The sequence below is a fragment of the Myiozetetes cayanensis genome, unplaced genomic scaffold, assembly GCF_022539395.1.
Source record: "Myiozetetes cayanensis isolate MyiCay16 unplaced genomic scaffold, myiCay2020 scf2-11, whole genome shotgun sequence".
NCBI classification, from domain to species: Eukaryota; Metazoa; Chordata; class Aves; order Passeriformes; family Tyrannidae; genus Myiozetetes; species Myiozetetes cayanensis.
Genome location: NW_026087411.1, coordinates 31,834,143 through 31,855,685, shown reverse-complemented (window position 1 = coordinate 31,855,685; position 21,543 = coordinate 31,834,143). Strand labels below are relative to the sequence as shown.

At 41.7% G+C, this 21,543-nt stretch overlaps 1 protein-coding gene across 3 annotated transcripts in view; it reads left to right on the top strand.

Annotated features, from left to right (window-relative positions):
- RASGRP3 (RAS guanyl releasing protein 3) overlaps positions 1-14,179 on the top strand; it is a 47,537-nt gene extending 33,358 nt beyond the window's left edge. For all 3 annotated transcript variants that reach the window (XM_050316026.1, XM_050316024.1, XM_050316025.1), the window contains 7 exons: positions 2,664-2,780; positions 4,969-5,084; positions 5,863-6,010; positions 9,531-9,567; positions 11,999-12,124; positions 12,573-12,937; positions 13,434-14,179. In XM_050316026.1, the coding sequence (XP_050171983.1) occupies positions 2,664-2,780; positions 4,969-5,084; positions 5,863-6,010; positions 9,531-9,567; positions 11,999-12,124; positions 12,573-12,937; positions 13,434-13,442 (918 nt within the window). In that variant the 3' untranslated portion in view covers positions 13,443-14,179. The remainder of the gene's footprint in view (positions 1-2,663; positions 2,781-4,968; positions 5,085-5,862; positions 6,011-9,530; positions 9,568-11,998; positions 12,125-12,572; positions 12,938-13,433) is intronic.
- Positions 14,180-21,543: the final 7,364 nt, after the last annotated feature.

Sequence of the window (21,543 nt, the reverse complement as noted above, 5' to 3'; positions counted from 1 at the left end):
ACAAAAGCAATGCAAAACAGCACTGTGAACTTTAACAGTACCAAGCTATTGTGGTATACTTCTGCACAGGGATCAATGAATAACCAGTGACATTGAGCTGTTGCAGCACCCTGGTGGGTAAAAAGCTGCAGCTGAATCGACAGAAGCAGGACTATTTGAAGCATACTTCTCTTTGATGGAGTGCCAAAGCACACAAGCTATGTTAGAGGGGAAAGAATCTGTAGAGCTTTTGTATGTGGAAAAATTTGTCAAAGGCAACGTGGCAGCATAGTTATGTCATTCCAATTGCTCCTCAATTTATTGTTATATGGGTACCACTCCCAAGCAGGTGCACAACAGAGGAAGTGCCTCATGCTGCTGATTCTCAAGGCAAAAATGGAGCTTATCCCTTAGCATACAAATCTGCTGTCAACAGGGACTTGAGCAAGACCTCCCTTCTGCTAAAACTGTGAGGAGAGCCTTCAATCGGTATAGCAGCCTAAAATAACACTGAAGAATGACCACCAGCTGTAGCATAGCATCTCCCTGTCACAGTGTCCTGCTTTTCCCTGCACATTAGTGATCTTCTTGTTGGGAGTTCCTACAAGTACGTCTGTTGTCTATAAGACAACTCTGCCCGGTGCAATTACGCCACTGAAGACACACTGAGATAATTTTTTTGCTTTTCAATAGAATTTATGTCAATGACAAAACACACAGATGAAAATACCTTCTCATTCCACAATTCCATTATCCCTGTGCTGGTGAAATAGATGGGAGATAAGTGAATCACAAACAGCATGACCAAATTCAGTGTTTCTGAACATGCAATAAAGTCAGCCTGGTAGTGTCTGGACAGCTGGTTAGCACCTTTGCTCATAGCATGCATTTCAAACACATAAATAAAATCATGGTTGTTCATATGAGTCTGTGAGTGAAATAGAATGACCCAACATTTCTCTTTGGGTAGTGGGCAGTAACACACAGTTTTCATTGCAAATTGTCAAAAGAATCATAAAAATTGAATGAAGCTTCAAAAGAAATATCCCAGAAGAAAGACCAAGGCTCCAGTGGATTCAGTCTCTTTCTGCCACTCTGCACTCAGACCAGCAGGTGATAAAAGCTCTCTGTGAGGACTTGGTAGTCTAGCACCATGCTAACACTTTTGATACAGATGCTTTGAGTGTCATCTTTAAAAGACTGCTGTATTTTTGCATATTTTTAAAGCAACAGCTCTTACCAGCATGTTGGTCCATCACTGTGTGTTGACATTAATTTTAGAATTAAAATATTCTGCCAATGCTTTTGCCATAGAGACCTGGATGTCAGGTTCACTGTATTTCTTACTGAAGTTAAATTCTTTTGATATAGATATTTTTTATTCCCAGACTTACTTGTGCACATTTGTATGGGTCAAAATCCATTGAGACACTGGTAAAAGCTGTTCTAACAATTCCAAAAGGAAAAGCTAAATTAATAAAGAAACCACTAACAAATCTTTCTTTTCTTTTCCAACCAAATACATCTGTGACCATTTTCCATCTTGATGTCAAGGTCTATAATACCACTGTTATACACAGTGGTAACTGTAACATCTTTACATGTCTTGTCTCCCTCTCAACTCACACCAATTTAAAGGGAGACAGATGAGACCCAAGTTCTTTGCTCATCAGCTGACATGAGGGCCTTCTGAGACTGCAGACTCTCTCCCTCCTCATCCAAAACATGCTGAATTTTTTCTACTTAACACTGCTTCACCTGCTAGGTGCCCAGTGGCAGATGCAGAAAAAGGCCAGTACGCCTTACAGCTTTTTTCATACTAAATGGTTATTTTTGAATCCTTACCTGAAACTGTGTTCAGGGTTTTTGTACATTTTCTTCTTGAAGAAGCTGAGCTGCATCCTAGAGCTGCTCCCAAAGCACTGTAGTGGTGTGGAGGGAGTTGAGCTGGAAGTTCTGTGCATCAAGTGAGCTGTCAGCTACTGTTTTGTCAAGATCAAGCTGTTTTCAAACTAAAATAGTCTGGCTTGTGTTACCTGCAGAGCAAGTCAAAGGTTAACCCCTTTCTACTCAGGCTACCTAAATGAATTAAGCTGTACACCATGGCACATCGCAGCTAGAAACCAGTGGGATTGCTGAGCGCAGTTTTGCCCCCATTTCTGCATCCTGCTCTCTTCTTTGTGCTGCACAGCACGTTAACTCATTCAGTCTGTGGCAGTCCCTCACGTGGTTCTTGGGCACAGTCCCTCTGGCAGGGAGTTGAGGGCAGGCTGCGTCGTGGTGGAGAGTTCCTCAGGGCTTTACTGGGAAGGAGAAAAAGCAGGTTTCTGGGCTGGTCTATTTCTGATGCTATGTCCAGAGACCCTCCTTCCCTCTTACTCTGCATCTTGTTGCTGTTGAACCATCTGAAGACACTTGTGAGGAAAGTCTGGGTTTGCTTCCTAGCTCAGTGGGTGCTGCTGCTGGTGGTGTAGCTGCAAGGTGCCACAGTAAGCCCAGCTGAAGCTGTAAGTGGAGGGAAGCAACCCCTAAAACCTTGACTGATGTTTTGCTAAGCGCATTTTTACAGCACGGGGACTCCAGCAGTTTGTGGCTGTAGCTCTGACATTTAGACCTGCTTTTAATGGGAAATTGAACTTCTTAATTCAGATTTGAAAATCCTTGCGTTCTGATCCATCTCTCAGCAGCCTACCTCCCCGACAACCCCTAACAAGCCAGTGGTGCCGCTGGAGTGGGCATCTGGAGTGGTACCAAAACCTGACCCTACAGTCATCAACAAGCACATACGAAAACTGGTGGATGTAAGTATTTGGAACAACATACAGGTCAAAGAGAACAATGGCTTTGATGTTTTCATCATTATAACTAATTTCAAGGTTAACAAGAAATTTTTATGCTTGGGGTGAATTTCAGACACGCAATAACAGATTTGAGCTTTTACTGATACATTCAGAAATACTTAACTTTATTCCTGTAATTAGCAATGGGATTAGTAAACAGGTTTCTGGATGCAAAGGAGAAGACTTTCAGAAGCATTCAAAGGGTTGCTGCTGTTCAGTAGGTTTGTCTAGCAAATATAAGTTTGAAGGGCAAAGTCGAGTTTTTTCCAGCTCTGGCCATCCACTTCATATCTGGTAACAGACTACTGGAAACAAAACTACTCAGAAACAAGGTCTCACATATTAATAGCTCAGAGAAATTTTCCAGAAACCCTAGTTCTGATTTTTAACGTGCTGTTATTTGACTGTTCAGAGCACATTACATATGATAAAGGTAGCATTGTCTTGGTGTCACTTTAAAAATGTGGATGTGAGGTCTTCCAGAATTCTAGCTGGGATCTTCCAGCTTCAGTTTGGAGGGTGATGTGTTGTGGTTGCTAATGCAAACAAAACCAAACACTACCAGAATCCTTTGGAGAGAATGAGTGCTGCTGTGTTGGGGCATAAGGGACTTCTAATGACGTAAGCAGCATGTAGACACATCAGGAATGTGTTGTAGATAATGAAGCAAGATTTCCTTCTGCTTTTTACAAATTAATAACTAAGTCTGAGAGGAAGTATTAAATTCTGACCTTGTCTGTGTTACAGATCATTAATTGGGGTTATGTTATTAACATAACTTAAACAAAATCTTAGTTCTCCCACTCAGACTTCAAATATGTCTTGTAGTTTGCTTTCTGTACACGACCCTTTTTTAAAAAGTTGAATTTTTCTTTTAATGTGGGATGCCAGAAATGCACATGCTGTTCCTGTATTGCTTTTGTCAGTGCCATGTGTGTTGATAAAAATCAGCCCACATTCAAACCTCTCTTTGATAGCTTGTTTAAATAGGGAGTCTGTCACAACCCCTTAATCTTTCCAGAATGGCTGGATGGGGGGTTGTGCTTGTTCACGTGGTTGGGGGAAACGTGGTCTCCCATTTCACAATTTTGGCCTGGTTCAGAATATATAATCTTGAGTTTGACAGGCTTAAAACATGGTCTGGGGCTTTTATGGGTACAGCTTACTAAAAGGCTCATGCCACTCCGTACAGCTGGTTTCATTTTGCCAGATTTTGCCGCTTACTAGCTGCTTTGAGTTGTGCTTTAAGGCATCGTTTTTATTACAAAAAGTGTTGAATGCTACTCGAGTTGCTTTGGCTCCTTCTTAATGATGCATTTTTGAGGTCTGCCAGTCATCGGTTACAGGTCTTTTGATAGATACTTAGAAACTGGTTTAATCAGGTTCTTGTTAAAATAAAGATAATGCAAACACCTTTCAGATGTCTCAGTACATTATTTTAATGCCTTTGTCAGCCAAATTTTAATCTAATGAAAGAGTTTGTACTTCACTATGTGTCTTTCGAATAGTCATGCTGACTTTGACACTCTTGTTTTTCTCATTAGCATCACACTGCTGTAGCTTTAACACCCCTTGCACATCTCTGAAAACAATAAGACAGAATATAGTACTTCTTCAGCAGCTAAAGAAGGCCTCCATCACTCTGTGTGATCTTTTAGATTTGATCCTATGTCTGTTTTCACTTAGTGATGAACCGGGGTGGGTTGATGAAAGGGAATGGTGGTTAGATCCAAAGTGTTGGTGATCTGGAGGTCAAAGTATAAGTAAACAAATCAGACTGAAACAGTACTGTGACACAATAGAGGTGATCAATTAGTAGTGAAGCCAAAACCCTCTGCAATACTCAGGGGAAAGCTGCTGTTGTGTTGTTGTTGTTTTCTTTCTTTCTTTGTTTCTTTCTTTTTTTTTTGGTGATTAAAAAGTGTACTTTAGTGACATTTCCAACAAAGAAGAAAAACAAAGCAAGAACAAGAAGACCATCACTAGATAAATAATGAGATCAAGTTTTCTTTAAAAATTAGCCATTTTTTCCCCAAGAGTTTAATAAATATGGATGCATCAGAGCCATGTAATCACATGGTTGAAAAGGCTGTCACAGATTCAGGATAGGCAAGATATCAGTACAACAATCTCTTTTTTTTTTCCCCAGTCTGTCTTTAGGAACTATGATCATGACCACGATGGTTATATTTCTCAGGAGGACTTTGAAAGTATAGCTGCCAACTTCCCCTTTTTGGACTCTTTCTGTGTCCTGGACAAAGACCAGTAAGTTTGGAAATTTATTTATGGTGGTTTGGTTTTTTTAATCTCAATTTAAAAACTCATGGAAACCAAATATTGAAGAAACAGTGTCTCTCAAGTTTCTTGTGTCTGACAAGATCACTGAAGGCTGAATTCTCTTGTCATTTAAATTCTTATGCTGTAATCAGTTTTTTAAGTCCATCCAGATTGGAGTCCTGCTGTACCAAAATTAAATTTTAAAATAATTTATGTAATAGCTTAATGAAGAATTCCTGCTGGGACTGGGTCAAGACCTAGAGTACTGTCAAATTACAGTGAAAATTCTATATCCAGACCAGGCATCAGACTGATGAAACAAATAAGTTGTGTACAGGAACATGAGTGTATGTGGCAGAGACAGGGTAACAAATATTTGAGGAGTTAAATATAATGTATATTTCCTAGACAGTTGGGCTTGATAATTATTGTTGTCCAGAATCTCTGGCTGTGAAGGCTCGTGGTCAGAGGCATAACCTCTTGGTCTGTGTGAGCAGTAAGTCAAGATCCTTCATTTAATGGCCTGGTCTGTGCTCTGATACCATGAACAGGTGAGAAAACAAGGTCTGAGCTGTAAGTTCAGTGTTTGTTGTTTAAAGAGAGATAAGAACCACAAAGGCTATAAGGGTTTTTTCCTGCCAGGACTGTTGCAGCTCTTTCAAAGAATGTGTTTTGTGTGCTGCATGCTTTCTGCAATGAGAAAACTCTGAAATGTTCAGTGCATTGAGCAGTGATAGATCTACTCTACTTTTTATTTCCCTAACAGAGATGGTCTTATAAGCAAAGAAGAAATGATGGCTTACTTTTTGAGAGCTAAATCACAGTTCCAGTGCAAAATGGGACCAGGGTTTATTCATAACTTTCAGGAAATGACTTATCTTAAACCAACTTTCTGTGAGCACTGTGCAGGATTTGTAAGTATGTTTTTAATAATAATATATATTAAAATATATATTAAAATCAATTTTTACCCTTTAATGTAGATATGGTGAAACTGGCTCCACACATTGCTTAAGTTCCTTGGCCAAATAATATCTCATAGAATTCAGAAGCACAAAATATTTGCTCATGTTGTAGCTATGCTATCCAGTTTTGATTTAGTGGTTTCTGAATACTGGTATTTGTAAGAATTTCTGTTGTGGGAGTGGGGGAAATAAAATTACATTAGCTAACGGATATCAGAGACTATATGAATGGCTTTACTTGGTTTATCTTATGTCCTTTAATTTGGCTTGATTTCCCTTGTAAACAAGCTCAAGGGAAAATGGATGTCTGGAACAGAGGATGTAGATGAGGCAAAAGCCACTCTTGCTCAGGAAATTGCACATGGCAACATAGCTATGTTCAAAATTCTCCAAATGGCTGTAACAGCCCTAATTTTTTCTCTATTGAATTAACAGATCTTCTAATTGGTGAAGAAATCAAAAGTGCTTCCAACAGTTCTATACAATGAGAATTTTTAAAATTTGTTTGTTGAGGGTCTTTATAATTTGCTTTTCCTCTCAGCCATAACTTACCAGATGCCATTTATTAAAATGTTCTGTACGTAGCTGGGAAATTATTGGTTTTGTGGACATTTGTGTTGCTTGTAAACCTCCTCTGAGTATTCCACTTCAAATCAAGTATAGTAAAGGAAAAGGAATCACTATGATAAAAAAATTACTTTAATGGACACACTCACCTGAAATCAAATGTCCACATTTTTGTCAGCTAAAGCAATAAGGGCGGAGGGCCATGTCCTCTGATTACACATGGCTCACATAACAGGGTGTGAACTCAGACCTTGTCTCTGCTCTCCAGAACAGATCTGCCTCTATCAGTGGCAAAATCTCCTGCTTTATTCCATGGACTTTTCCACTAGGCAATATTCCTTCATGGTTGAAAGTAACAATAACAGCATTGATAAGTGCAAAAATGTGCCTCCTTTCAGACCAGCCCTGGTGTTCCTTCTCTTGTCCATGCTCCCATCTTCCACTCGCTTCTTTTGCAATGTGTCAGTCTTGTCCAGGTGATTGTGGTCTCTATCTCAACAGGTGCCACTGGTCAAGGCCATGGGCAAGAGGGAATTCCACATATTTCTGCTAGAGCTGCCAAAGCTTTGGAGGTGACATGGCCAGTGCTGATTCAGGAGTTGTGGTGGTGGGCTCTGGAGCTGAGAGCTCCAGCAGACCAAAGGGGCAGGGGTGGTCACTGGTCAGAACCGATAGTTAGTTGCAGGTTGCCCGCAGCCTTGGGGAGGCGTCATTGTGTTCATGTTTGGAAGGCTTCCATAGCAAAGCAAGGCTCGAGGACTGCCCTATAACATCCTCTGCACCAGATATTTTTCTCCTGCATCAGTTTGCTAATTGGCCATTGTTAGATTTTTCACGTCTCCTTGAGTACATCCAGTGCAAGAATACAAATGAGTAAGGGGTTGAACAGGAAATGGAAATAAGGTCATTTTTCCTGTCAACTCACTGAAGTCACTGGCATTGTTCTGTGGATGAGCTGGACTGACAGGACAGGAACCAACTAGAAAATCTGCTGCGTATTTGTTGTGCATTTCAGTGCTGTTCATCTGCAGGTGGAAACCTAATTTCAAACTGATGCACTGATTCACAGTCAAAATAATGTGCGCTGACTGTGCAGCAGAGTGAATTGACATGACAGTACAATGCACACAGCTATTAAAATGATACGAACTTTAAAGGTCAAGCTAAAACCTAATGCCATTAAGCAGCATAAAACTGATATGCCCGTGGCCAGTCTCAGTTCCGTCCCACAGCTTGAGTTGCACCACGTGGCAGGGTAGGTGACCGGCCATCCCCCTAAGCTTTATAATCTGAATTTGCACATATCCTCTTACCTTGGAGCTGGCTCAAGCCAGCTTTGCAGCAGAGCTGCGTTAGACAGATTCAAAACTTTAGATCACAGTTCATGACAGGACACTTCAGCTAAGCTTTCAGTGTGGTGTGTAACCACAAAAGTGATGCCAAATTTGATTAGGAGGAAGGTACGGAGCTAAGAAGGTGAGGAGAAAGCTCCTTGGTGCGAACAGATCAGAGCTTAAATGAAATAAATAACAATCCATGTCTTTTACAGTGATTCTGTAAAAGAGACCTGGAAAAATAGGTCATTGCTGCTCTTTCAAGAAAGATTGGGGTGCTCCACTGTCACTGCCTGACCACAGCAACTGCACAACTATGTATTAGCAGAAAAGAACAATCAGCAGAAAAGAACAATCAGTGGACCCTGCTTCCACTGTTTTCCTTTCTGTTCTTTTGTTCGCCATTCTTCCACCTTGTCTAACCTATTTTTGCATTTCTCAGGACCCCATTTTTCCTTGCAAATTCTTTTGTGCAGTGTATGGGATGGTTTTTTTCTCCAGAATCTTTCCATTCTGTTTATTTTACTCTTTCCTTTGTATTCTGAATCTTCTTCAGCTCTTCCTTTTGAACCTTCCTTTAATGACCATAGTCAGGCCCTGCTCTCTGTGCATGGATTCTTACAAATCTGGTGAGGAGCCACGTGCAGTTTCAGCTGCCAGGATGTGCTCACTCTCCTTGCTAATGTTTTGAAAGAGTTCAGGAAAAATAAGCACCACAGTCCCCAGGTTTTTCTCCTTTAATGCTAGAGTTAGGAAAATTGCCCCTTCCTTTCTCTGCCTCTCAGAGTGGAAATGCTTGTTTTTATAATGCCATGGCTGTAGACAGAGCATTTCTGAGTGTATAGAAAACAATTTGCTAGGGAATTTTCTACTTCCAAGCACTCTTGCTCATGTTGCAGTGAAAGCTTCCCAAAAGTGGGACCACACACACTGGGCCTCAGAAGTTTAGCATTTGGTTGTTAAGTAGGTCAATACAGCTTCTGAGGGGAGGCAAAGATGAAATTTAGTGGCTTTTCAGCCTGTTTCATTCTTCAACTGTTTTGTTTTGGGTTTTTTATGGGAAAAGTCAGGTGGACAAATCAGACTGTTATAGCTGTGTGTTGGGTGTGCTGGGAAACAGTATGGGAACCAAGAGCCTAATTTTTATCCCCAGTGGCATTTTTGTCTGCTGTGTTTGAATGTTATGGGTCATTTATGTATCTAGAGAATGGAGGTACGCTGGCTATTCTCCTGCATATAACATAAAGTGAGCCTAGAAGCAGAATGTGCTCTGCTGGTTTCTCTAAGCTTGATATGATGGCAATTTTTCATCCATTCCAGGAAGAAAATGTCATCTGTGTCTCTCCTCCCCTGGTAGTCCCATTACAACTAGTAAGTAGCAGAAGTAAGGGAGAAGCCACACAAGTCTTATCACAATTAGAGGGGGAGGTCTGCCTAACAGGAAGGGTGTTAAGAGCAGTTGTATCCTGTTTGTGCTTTTGTAGCCATTGGTACTTCCTCATTGTGACCTTGTTTTCCTTCCAGCTTTCTTTTCTGATTCCTTGACGTTCTTTTGTCTTCCTTTGCAGCTCTGGGGTATAATCAAACAAGGCTACAAATGCAAAGGTAAATAAATATTACATGGATTTTTTTTTTCAAGCTATAGGTGGTGGGTTTTAGCACAAGTCATTCAACCATACTTTTAACTAAAATGATGTATGTTCAACCAAATCTTGCATCTACGCTTGGTATTGTCCATGAACAGTGACTGCTGGTACACTGTGAAGTCTTACTGCATTAGAGAAAATAGCACTGAGTAGGAACACACAAGTTCTGTGAACTAAAAATCCAAAGCAGCCACTGACTCCATGAGGTGTCACGTTCTACCAATAAAGACCTTGCATTTTGGAAAACTGAGTGTTCTCTTCCTGACACTGAGACATCCTGAAATATATCCCCTGAGATTCAGATCAGGAAAAAGTCTGCTGGCAACACTGTTTGTCATGTACCTCCACGTGCCTGTAATGAAGCCTAACTGGCCTTGCAATAGTGGCTGAGCTAGAAACAGAGAAATATTTAATTCCTAGACTGCGCAGTAGATCTCAACACAGAATTTTCTCCAGACATGCCACTTAAAAAAAAATCCTAGAGCTCTTACGTCTCCCTCCCTTGCCCTCATAAAGTGTTTTATTTCTTATGCAGTACTCACAACATATTGAGCAGGTCAGACCAAAAGGAAAATTGTAGTGGTCCTCATTGGCTTTAAAATCCTGTAACTAATTATTTCACATACAGCCCAGCTCTGTCTGAAGGGCACTGTTGTAGCTGCATCTCAATTACTCACAGGGGAACATTCACACTGGGGCTTCATAGTTGTATTTGTATGTACTCTTTTCCTTTAGTCCTCCTTCAAGAAGGATTAAGAATTCTCAGTATTGTTTTTTAAGATACACCGTGTTCCTGTCTCTCCCTCCACCCATGAAACTCTCTTCCAGAGAGAGGGGTAGGAGCAATGTCAGTGATTAAATCAACATAAGTAATTCAGCTGTTCCTGATCACTGTCATCTGAGCAGCTTCAAAAGGGCTGGCTGCAGTCTGTAGGATGAGGGAGGGAAGATAAGGTTTTGTCACAGCAACCTGTAAACTCAGCTTGAGACCTGAAAGCTGAGCTCGTCCTGCATCAGTGCCTGTAACAGTGGCCCAGTGGAGAGTGAGAAAAAGTGGTTCTGTACAGTCAAAATTGTAGGCAATGGAGCATGAAAGTAAGAGAGCTGAGCTGCTTGCTCAGATCTTGAAGTGGTCAAGTGTAAGGGGTGCCTGCCCTTTGTTGCAGCAGCTGGCAGCTGGTCCATATGCTAGCAGCACTGGAGTGTGGCACCCATGTTTGAACCTCTGACACTGTGCTCTGACACAGTAGGGAGAGGGAGTTCATCTGTTCAGGTCTGCTGCTTACCCCAGTACTGTGGGTAGTGAAATAAACCTTAGACTGTGTGGTCTGCAAGTGACAAAAGGTGTCCTTCACACCAAGAAAGATTTTTATTGTATCGGGCAGGGGGGGAGGGGGAGGGGGCAAAGGGAGTGTTACCTTTAGGACAGAGAAAACCACAATTGGACAGGTACTGCTGTATTAGTCATATGAACAAGGTGATGGCAGAAACCAGAACTCTCACCCATCATGCTAGAGTTAAGAAAATGGTTCTTATAGCAGAGTTATAAGCACAGTACTTTGGCAATGGCTCACCTAGAACAAAACCGGCCTATGGAGGAGCAACAGAAAAACAAGGAAGATGGAAATTTTCAAACAACATCAAGGGACACAAAGCAGAGAGAGCCTGTCTTTGGGGCACATCTTCCACCCTTCGGCCCTTTCTTGCAGATGAGATCCATACTGCAGTTAGACTTCAGATAAATGTACCTAGTGATGAGTGTATCTCTAGTGATGCAAATCCCAGCAGAGGCTAGGTGTGCAGGCACTCAGCCAGTTTAATCCAGGTGGATGATACATATCCACTGAGCTTATTCTGTGCTAATGTTGCTTACTGAGCTACTTAGACTAGTTTTAACCTACAGTGGTCTACACTGACCTCTAGGTGTCCTTCCAGAGGCTCGGGGTACGGACACTCGAGTGTCTTCTGATCAAACATGTTTATTATAATGGGCCTGCTGGATCAAATAAAAATCAACCAAACAAATAAACCCCTCCTTTTTTGGAGACTCATGCAGTAGAGCAGAAGTTTTATGCATAGCATACAAATGATCATACCAGTAATTCCACATCTCTTCCTTGAGACTAATTTCTGATTAAAATGTCATCCCCCCTCTTCCCTTCTGCTGCCATTTTTCTATTAGTGGCTGTCATGAAAATTATACTTTTTTTTTTTTTTGTTTTTAATGCCCTTCACACCAAAGGATCCATTTCTGTAACTCCCTTCACACCTTCTGTCGAACTATTTGTTCCTTCAAAGTACCTTCTGCTATCTGTCTGCTAATAGCCCTAAGGGATTACCAGATAGTTATGGCTTTCCATTTGGTGACTTGGCAATTTCTTTGTTTACAGATTGTGGTGCCAACTGTCACAAGCAATGCAGAGACCTGCTTGTGCTGGCATGCAGGAAATTTTCCAGAGGAACCTCAGTAGGTAGCAACCACGGCTCTCTGCCTAGCAGTCCATCTCTGCCTCCAGGTGAGAGCAATTTTGCTACCATTTTCGAAATCCCCTCTAATGGCCAGTGTCCTTGCTGCCATTTTTAATTTTTCCTTTGTATCAACACACAGAGTAGCTCATGCGCTATGGTTTGTGTGCAGTGCTCAGATTACAGCATCCCTATCCTCCATACTGACACCCCTATCCCAACTGAAAAGAAATGATATTGTACTTCTCATTATTTATCACTTAGGAGCAAGGAGACATAGGGCACAATTCTAGTGTTGCCTTACCCCTGAGCATACAGATAGTGAGAGAAGAAAGTGTGTTCACACAAGGCCAGAAACAGTTTCCAAGCAGCAGATGTATACTAATTACACCACTGCTTCCTATAAGGAGTTACCTCCCTGCCCCAGGCCTAAGCTATCTTTCTGTAAAGATCTTGAAGCAGAATATTTCAAATAAACAATTCCACTCTCTCTTTCAGTCCAAGATGAAGTATTTGAATTTCCCAGTGTTGCTGCAGAACACCAGGACCTTGATGGCAGAGCTATAACTCTAGTCACTGGCTCTTCGCGAAAAATCTCAGTGCGGCTGCAGAGGGTCACCACCAGCCAAGCAACACAGACAGAGCCACTCTGGCATGAGCCAGGCTGGAATGATTCAGGTTCCCATACTTTCCCCAAAATGAAGTCCAAATTCCATGGAAAAGCTGGGAAGAACAAAGGCTTTGCGAAGTGGGAGAATGAAAAGCCCAGCGCACAGGCTGATGTAGAGCTAGAAGCCGAGGCCCCACAGCATATACAGGATCACAACGGAATAGAAACCCTCCCAGAAAGACAAGAATCTGAGGTGAGTTCCAGAAGAAGCCAAGACAGTTTAAAATCTGCTAAGGTCTAAAGTCTTGTAAGTTTATTTTATAGATTTCAGGATGCTTTCTCATTCAAATTTGTCATTGCTTTTTGCATAAGAGTTACTGTCAGAAGAATGCCAAATCATCCATAGCTACCTCTTTTCTTCGCTGCAGTGCACATTTACTGTAACACTGTAACTGGGAGTTTGGTTTTTGGTGTTGGCATGTGCTTTTTAGGAGTTGGGTACTTTTCATTTTGAAAATCATTAAAATAGCCTGGTGGATATGTGGCCAAATTCTGTACTGTTGTACTCTTGCAATGCACAGTACTGGGGTTCATGTTAGATTCACAACAATTAGCGTTGTGATAAATATAGGGGGTCCAGGACAGGGCAGCATATTGGTCTGATTTCTGTTGTTGTCACCCATAAAGTTTATAATTCCAAAGCCTCATGTTTTTATTGACTTCCTCTGCCTATTTTCTCTTGCTTACAGGATAGCTGATTGCTCACCCTGAGGCACAGAAAACTGAAGATGACAACTGTAACACAGCAAGCATTGATGGACTGTCACAGACCACATGTGGCCATGAGAAGTGTTCCTATACCTCATACTTTTAAATCCAACCACTGCCTGTTTTCTTAGCTGAAAGGTGTTATAAAGCACTATTTATTTTCTCACGAGTAAACCATTTGGATGAACATTGCACAGACACAGCAGAACTGATCTCTGCGCTCAGTGTTTCCTTTTGTATGACTTCTGTGGAAACTTCCTCTACACGCCAGTGAGGATATATTTGGCCCCCTTAAGTGTACTGCATCATTTTGGTATGTCTGCCAGCAACAACAATGGTAAGGACAGAAGCCAAGCATCTAAGTTTGTTCAATAACACTCCTTTCCAGAGGCCTGTAATGATAATTTAAGGAAAGAAGTAGGTGTGCATGTTGATTAAATCTCAAACAAAAACCTTTCACAAAGTCCTCTATACTGAAATTCTTTGCACACCTGGGGTTTTGAAAGTTGGCCCTGTTTGCAGGGCCCTGTTACAGTGAATGCATTTGTGTTCAGCATAGTGATACCAGTTGCCAGACCGGGGATCCTTCAAATAGGCAGCATGTGGCTGAGACTGAAGGAACTCCAAGACACTATGTGTTTGTCTGGTTACATTGCAATGGAGAGGGGTCATCTTTGCCAGCCCTGATTATGGTAACATGAGCATGCAATAAACACTTTAGTTTTAAGTGTGTGTGTGTATGTGTATGTGATATTTTTCTCTGGTTAGCAACCTGTACATGTTAAGACTAAATGTACTGAAGAGCAATCTCCAAATTAGCAGTTTGCTAATGTAGGATCTAGCACCTGAATCTATAATGGTCCAGGAAGCAGGTTTGAAGTAGCATTTTGCAGAAGCATTAAGTTATTGAAGGAGCACGGCCATCATCTGGAAAAAGGGAGAAAACCAAAATAAAACAGCACAAAGATCAACCCTGAAAGATACGTTCCATATTGGCACACTTGTGTTAGTCTTCTTACCCTATCTTCCCACAAAAACAGGGCAGGGGGGCGGGGAGCACACACTCTGACTAAAGCCACTCAGTTATAAAATGTCTTACAAAATTTAAGTTATTACACCCTTCATCGAGTTATAAGCTTTCAAAACAAGAGAGTAATTTCATAGACTTCCCTAACCAAATCTGACAGCTGCACTCCTCTGTGGTAATTTGACTAAACTGCACTGGGACTACATGATGCCTTCTCGGGTTTGCATCTTGAATCCTGCAGGTTTCCAGCACAACCAGTAACAATGGTAGATTTGTAGGGAGAAAAAAAAAAAAGTACAAAAATAACATGCTTTGATTGTTTTAAACTCAAGAGAAATAAGCGCTGCAGGAGCACTGATTTCCAAAGTAGGATGAAGGCCAGAAATATGCTTCACTCTTACTGCTGTGGGTGCAGAACAAGTATCAGCAAAAGTATGGTCTTTATTTCCTGCCGTGGGTCAGGTGACAGGTCACAACTGGCTGACCGCACAGCTACCGTTACAGCGCACGGCTTGCACACAATGAAAATGATGTGGTAGAGAATTTGAATAGAGAAATTTGGTTATGATCCAGGCTGTTGATGGATCTGCTGAGATAAGCCTCTTAATGCTTTATAAATGAAATGTTCATGGGCAACTTCATTCTTAATGTCACGTAGCTTTGACCAGTGTTTAGTCTGTAGACCTCAGCCCATTTCTTGCAGGTTTTTAAAAGTTAGTTGTAGCTCTTGACTTATTGATTTAATCAATAAATCTCTTGCAAGCCTGGTAGAGTGAGTTAGGCACTTCCCTCAGCAGCATTTGCAGACCAAGCAGAGACTGCAGGCTCACACAGCTGATCCTTCTAAAGCAAAATATGGAAGCTTCTAAGGAAAATCACAGAATCACTGAGATTGGAAAAGACCTCCAGGATCACTGAATTCAACCTTTGACCAACCACCACCCTACAAACTAGACCATAGCACTAAGTGGCATGTCCAGTCCTTTTTTCAACACCCCCAGGGATGGTGACTCCACCAATTCCAATGCTTAACAACCCTGTCCATGAAGAAATTATTCCTGAATTTCAACCACCTGCTCCTTCAGGCATTTAAAGAAGGGGAACACAGTGTGTCACTGACAGTAAGTGTTCATGGCCATTGGAAAACAAGAAAGACACAAGGTAGAAATACAGCTTTTTGTTCACACACATCACCTGCGCTGCCCAAAAAGAAATAGATTCATCATAGACAATGTAGTAACTTATTAAAAAAGCATTCACGGGCTGTTTGCAGCAGAATGCTGATCCCCTAGTTCCACAGCAAGCACCTGAGTAGGGAGAGCTGACAGGGCATGAGCAAACATTTTAAGAAGCTGGTATAAGATGAGCTTTTTTACCTGTGAGGAGATCTGAATACATGAAATTAAAAAAATCTTTTTCTCTTCTTATTTCAAGTTGGTATCTTTTTCTAAACATGGTAAAGATTTTTCTTCACAAAAACAAGTTTAGGTCCCCAATCGAGGCAAATGAACAACACGTTTCTTGTTCAGCGCCTTCGATTTAACAAAATGCAGAAAGCATCTGCCATCAGAGTTCCTGCCTGAGCTGTGTATCTCTGCTGGTCTTGGTGAAATCCTGTGTGCTAGAAGTAGAGCAATTCCAGGAGTTTGTCCAGGAGAAAGTGCATCATAATGACAAGAGTTCTGGATTAATGAAGTAGCTAAAGGAAAATACAATCCCAAATTATGCTGGATACTACCACCCCATCCATTCTCTCTGTCTCAGGATCTTCTAAGAAACAGGAGGGACAACAGAGGGGTTGTTTAAAAATAAAACAAACAAACACCAAACATCCCCATGCAGTGGAAAGAAGGAAGACTATGTCAAACTTTATTTACAGGTTGATCTGCAAATGCCAAAAATACAAAAAAAAAAAAAAAAGAGTAGGTGAAAATTCAAGCGCTTGGATAAGCTCTGTGAGAGATTATTTGGCTGTTTGACTCAAACACAGTGGTATTTTCTGTGCTTGTGTAAAACCTTTGCAAAACCTCATGTTGCACACAAGGGAGCTTCAGCTTTGCTTCCAACTATACAGAGTAGCCCTGAGTGCTTCTCAAAGAGTCACAGGGACACCTGGCTCCCTCTGAGTGAAATGCAAAGTCAGGTTTGAACCACAGCTCTCTCCTGTTTAAATCTCCACAGTCTCACCCTTCTCTGCCCCCTGCCGTCCCCACCCGCCTCTCAGTCTTACCCAGCTTTTAGGCTTTAAAAGAATGAACCCAGCTTTACAAAGGAACATCTTCCTAGACAGAAGCTATCTCCTCGGAGGCACCTTCCTCAGGCAGCTGAAGTCTTGGGCAGGAGGGGAAGAAGCAGCTTGTTGACCAGAACGAGTCTGAAACTTGGATTTTCCCCAGGTGGGAAAGGTGAGCCATTTTCCTTTCAGTACAGAAGATAAGCTGAGCTGCAGAGCAAGTGTAGTTGCCTCAAATTTTACATTTTTCCAAAATTAAACAGCCTGTCACCTCTGTGGACTGTTGTTCAGGGACTCCTCTGTGGAAGCCAAAGTGAAAGCATGTCCTATGCAACCCCCAAGATCTTCCTCATGGGAAGCCTGAAAGCCTTCAGCTGAGACAGCCTGAACAGCCACAGGAGAATCCTTGCAGCCTCGGACACTAGTTCTGGAAGCTTTAGGTATGGGAAATAGCTGCATGTGAAGGATCCTGGACAAAAACAAAACAAAACAAAAAAACCAACAAAAAACCCCAACAAGATAAACAAAAAACCTGAACAAATAACAAGACAGATGGGGAGTAAATGCAGGAAAAAGCACACTAAGAGACCTCTCCCTGTCTGTGTGACACTAAGAATCTAAGGGGATCCTGATGGAAATGAAGCAGAGGGGGAAGGAAGGAAGAAAGGAGATCTGAATGCAAATTTGGAGGAGACAAACAAGGGTTTGTTGTTTCATGATCGTTACAGCCAAAAAACAAAAAATCTAATCAACATTTGCTTCATTCAGCATCAGCCTGCTAACTGATGGGCCTCCATACAGCACCAAAAATAGCTCCAAGTACTTCTCCAGAGAGTCTTGACAAAAGAGCTGGCCCACACAAGTCACTGCAGAAATGGATGCAACTTTGGAAAAAGTTTTTGAGTTATCAGCACTGATCTGAACTGGATTTTCAAAAGCAGCATTGAAGCCAACAGGCTAAATTCATTGGAAAAATCTGTGTGCTGAACTTTGTCAGCAACTGTAAACAGCACTTTAATCTGGTCCTAGGAGACAGAAAAGCCATCAGCAAAAGGCTACCGCTGGGGCAGTATGAAATTTAGCCAAAAAGTCTGCTTTTTCCATGAGTTGAGCTAATGCCGGAAAGTTTAAAGAGTCCTTATCACCTTCATCTCTGCTTCATGTGTGAAAAAGAGTTATGACCTTCCACCTGCCCACAGCATAGGCAGACTCCCTCTTTCTTTGGTTTTACAATAGTGTTTTCCTACTTTTTGTACTTGTTTTTCTCTCCTCTGTTGTGGGAAAGACCCACGTGGACAAGAGGGGAAATTACTGGACAATAAAGGGGAAACAGTGACACTGACAGCACTCAGAGCTGTAAAAAGCACAAAGTAAACACAAAGGAAAAATATTTTTTCCCTTCTAGCCTTGTTTGTTAAGCCATTAGAGGTGTGACATTTTCGGCCAAAGAGGGGAGAAGGCAATGTTTACAGCTGGTAATAGCATTTGCCTTTTTAGTTTGTGTCCCTTTGAAAAGGCATAACCTGAAACAAACAAGCACATGAGTATTTTTGAGCCTACACAGGGGAAACACCTCGGTGTACTACCCTCCAGTCACAAAACTGGTATGACTCTAACCTAAGGGCATGCTAGGAGGCTAATAAAACAAGTTTGGAGTTTAGCATAAGCCAGCTTGTTTGGGACTGCTAAATCAAGCTTAAAATATATAGATACTTCTGTAGCATTCCTGTTGTCCAGAGAAATCGGAAGTTCGGAGAGGAAGTAGAATCACAATCCTGACAGTCTTTAGCAGCAACACCTGGACTCTCTACTGCAATCCTAAATATGGCACAACTAAGAATAAATAAATCATGTGCAATGAGCAGATATTTGAGAGCGTTTGTTTGCTGATCTTTATTAACCTAACAGGGAGCTGAATTAACTTCTAGTAACCTAAGAACCGACATGAGCCTTTTGGACACCCAAAAGAGTCATCAGATCTTAGTGAGAATCCTCTTACTCCCCACTCCGCTCTTCCCGCTTCAGCAGTTTAGTTTGCATTTCCTAGGTGCATAACCTCTTGCAGGGATTACTCTTATGCCACAGGACTTTTCAAGCTCCAACCACTTCTCATAATTATCTACTGACATTGTTCTTGCTTCCCTTCTTTCCAGTCCTACCTTAGATAACTCGACTGATAAGCCTTTAGGTTCTCATTAAGCCAAAGGCTGGTTGAGGCACTTGCCACTTTCATCAGTTCAGATGCAAACACTTTAATGGAGACAGAAAGTCAAAGTGTTAAGGCAGGTAAACCCACATGCTCTGTGATTTCTCTGGCTGAGAAATCTAAGCAGTATCTTGAGGAGCCTCTCTGGAGCCATCAGCCATCACGGCACATCATCATGGAGCTGCACACTTCAGGGCTTTGGCTAGGGAAGTAGAGGAATCTCATCAAGCTACAGGTTACCAGCCAGTTAAAGATAAAACTACTCAGGGAACAGTTACAAGCCAAAAGGCTTTCAGAGGTGAGTGATGTATGGTGCAAGCTCAATTTGATATACTTCTCCTTGTTGAGGTACTGCTGTGCACACAGTAAGGAATAAATTCTTATCCATTCCTTAGACCTGCAAGGAAAACCCAACTGTGACCACAGTGAATATGGATCATGGTATTCTAGGTCACATACTGGTATGCTGATGCGAGAAGCAAATGTATCCCCTGCTCCCAATAGTTATGTCACTGCACAGTGACAACATTTGAGAGAGGGTGATACTAATAGAGGGAATGTAAGGGCAGTGCAAGTGAAGCCTTTAGGAAACAAAAACTGCTAAAGAAAAATGGCAGATGGAACAAACAGGACAAGATACCCACAGCTCGTGGAAGAAGAGTGGCAAGAACAGGAAAGCTAAAAGGATGAACACTGTTCCCCCTGTATTGCTTACTTATTGCTTGCTTACTTAATTGCCTTCTTTGTCTGCTGGCGTTCTGCTTTTGATCATGAAGCACAATGAAATTAAGCTTGTATATCCAATCCACCACAGTCTAATAATCTCTACAACCCATCTCTCCTCTCCCAGCTTCTATTTAAGAGATTCCTTCCAGTGCAGGAGGAATCATGTTTGGAAAACAATAAATATCGGAGTATCATACAGACAGTAACAAAGCAGTGACTGTTTTCTTTCATCAATCAAAGCTGCTCTCTCCACATATACAAAGCTTGTTTTCTCTGGGGAACAAAGAAGTCACAGCACACCAGGAGGAAACAATAGAGTAAAGAAAAACAACAACAGCTGGCAGAAGCAAAGTGTTTTCTTTCCTGTTGGAAAAGTAAAGCCTCCTGTTTTGCCGCCTTCTGATTTTTATTATTTTTTTAACTTTCCCCCTCAAATAGCAATAAAGCGGGATTCGGCTTACCCTAAATCCTGGAAGAGGGAGGAGAAGCAACATATTTTGATGAGAAAAAGCTATCTAGAATGAGGAAAGGGAAGCTCTATGCTCCCAGCCCAGCATCATGTCACAGTGTGCAAAGGTGAGACTGTTCACTGCAGCAACAGCCACAGCCTTGCAGAGGAACTGGCAGCTCTGCCACAGAAAGAAATCTCTGGAGGTGCTGATGCAACTCTACTAGAGGCTCTCTGAAGAGCCTCCAGGGTTCCCTCTTGCTAGGAACAAGCTTACAGTACTCTAATGCACTGTCAGAAAACACCAGCCTATTTGCAGTCAGAAGTGTAAAGAAAAGCAGAAGCTGTCACCTTGAAAATGTATCATTCCCAGCAAAAGGCTCTTAAACTCTGTTAGTCTTTTTGCATTTACCAGTCTAGGACTGACCCAGCTGTAGGAATTTTAATTGTTAAAAAACGCTAATTATTTTTGCATTAATTCAGCTAGTCACCAGCTAATGCTCATATGATACTACTCTCCCACAAGGAAGATACCTTTGAGCATGCTGCTGTAAGAAACCATCAATACCTTTGTGAAGCAGCAACATTCAGTTTTAGATGCTCTTCATTTGAACAGTATTACACAGAGATAAATCTAGATCAGTGATCCTCAAAGACCTAGATTCAATACAGAAAGCCTTTCCCTCGTCAGGCTTGTTAAATTTGTTCGAAACACTAAAGGAGAAGAGCCATTAAGTCAGATTCCCAAATGCCATTCACAGGGACCTTTGCCTCCAACCCATGAATCACTAGCAGCATCTAGTGGCCACAAATAAATTAAACAGGAGAGATTTTTAGGTTGACCGTGAAAGAAAATACAGGTAAATCAGTTCTAAGCAATGTTTATCAGATTATTTACGTGATTAGCTTGAATTACAGCAACACCAGCTTTACACAGATTCCCTCAAATACTTGTGCAATTACTGTAACCCAATGAACTCCTGCTGCGTGCATCCATCTGGATTTAGCCCCAAGGACATGTCGGGTAGACTCTGCCATCAGCACAGCCCCTGCTACGGTGATCTGAGCACAGCAGCAGGAACCTACATTTCCACAAGGCTGGTGAGCATCAGGAGAGTTCCCAGAAGCAGCATACCACGTTCACATGCATGCAGCAGCATAACCTGGGAGACAGGTGCTCACACAGTCTAAGACTAACTTTACACAGCAAGAGACAGTACTACACGCTGCTACACCAGTTCAGAGGGAGGAACAGAACCAAAATCACTTCCTCCCATCTGCTCTTATTCTGAGAGCTTCTCAAAAGGACAGAATGCACAGTACAGCTGGGATGACTACAAGATCTAAATTAGATTAAAATGTTAAAAGATGAACTAGACAAATTCCCATGAATTTCCAGCTACTGTAGCAACTGTTTCTTACTACACCAAGGAAGAGAAACTAAAGCAAAG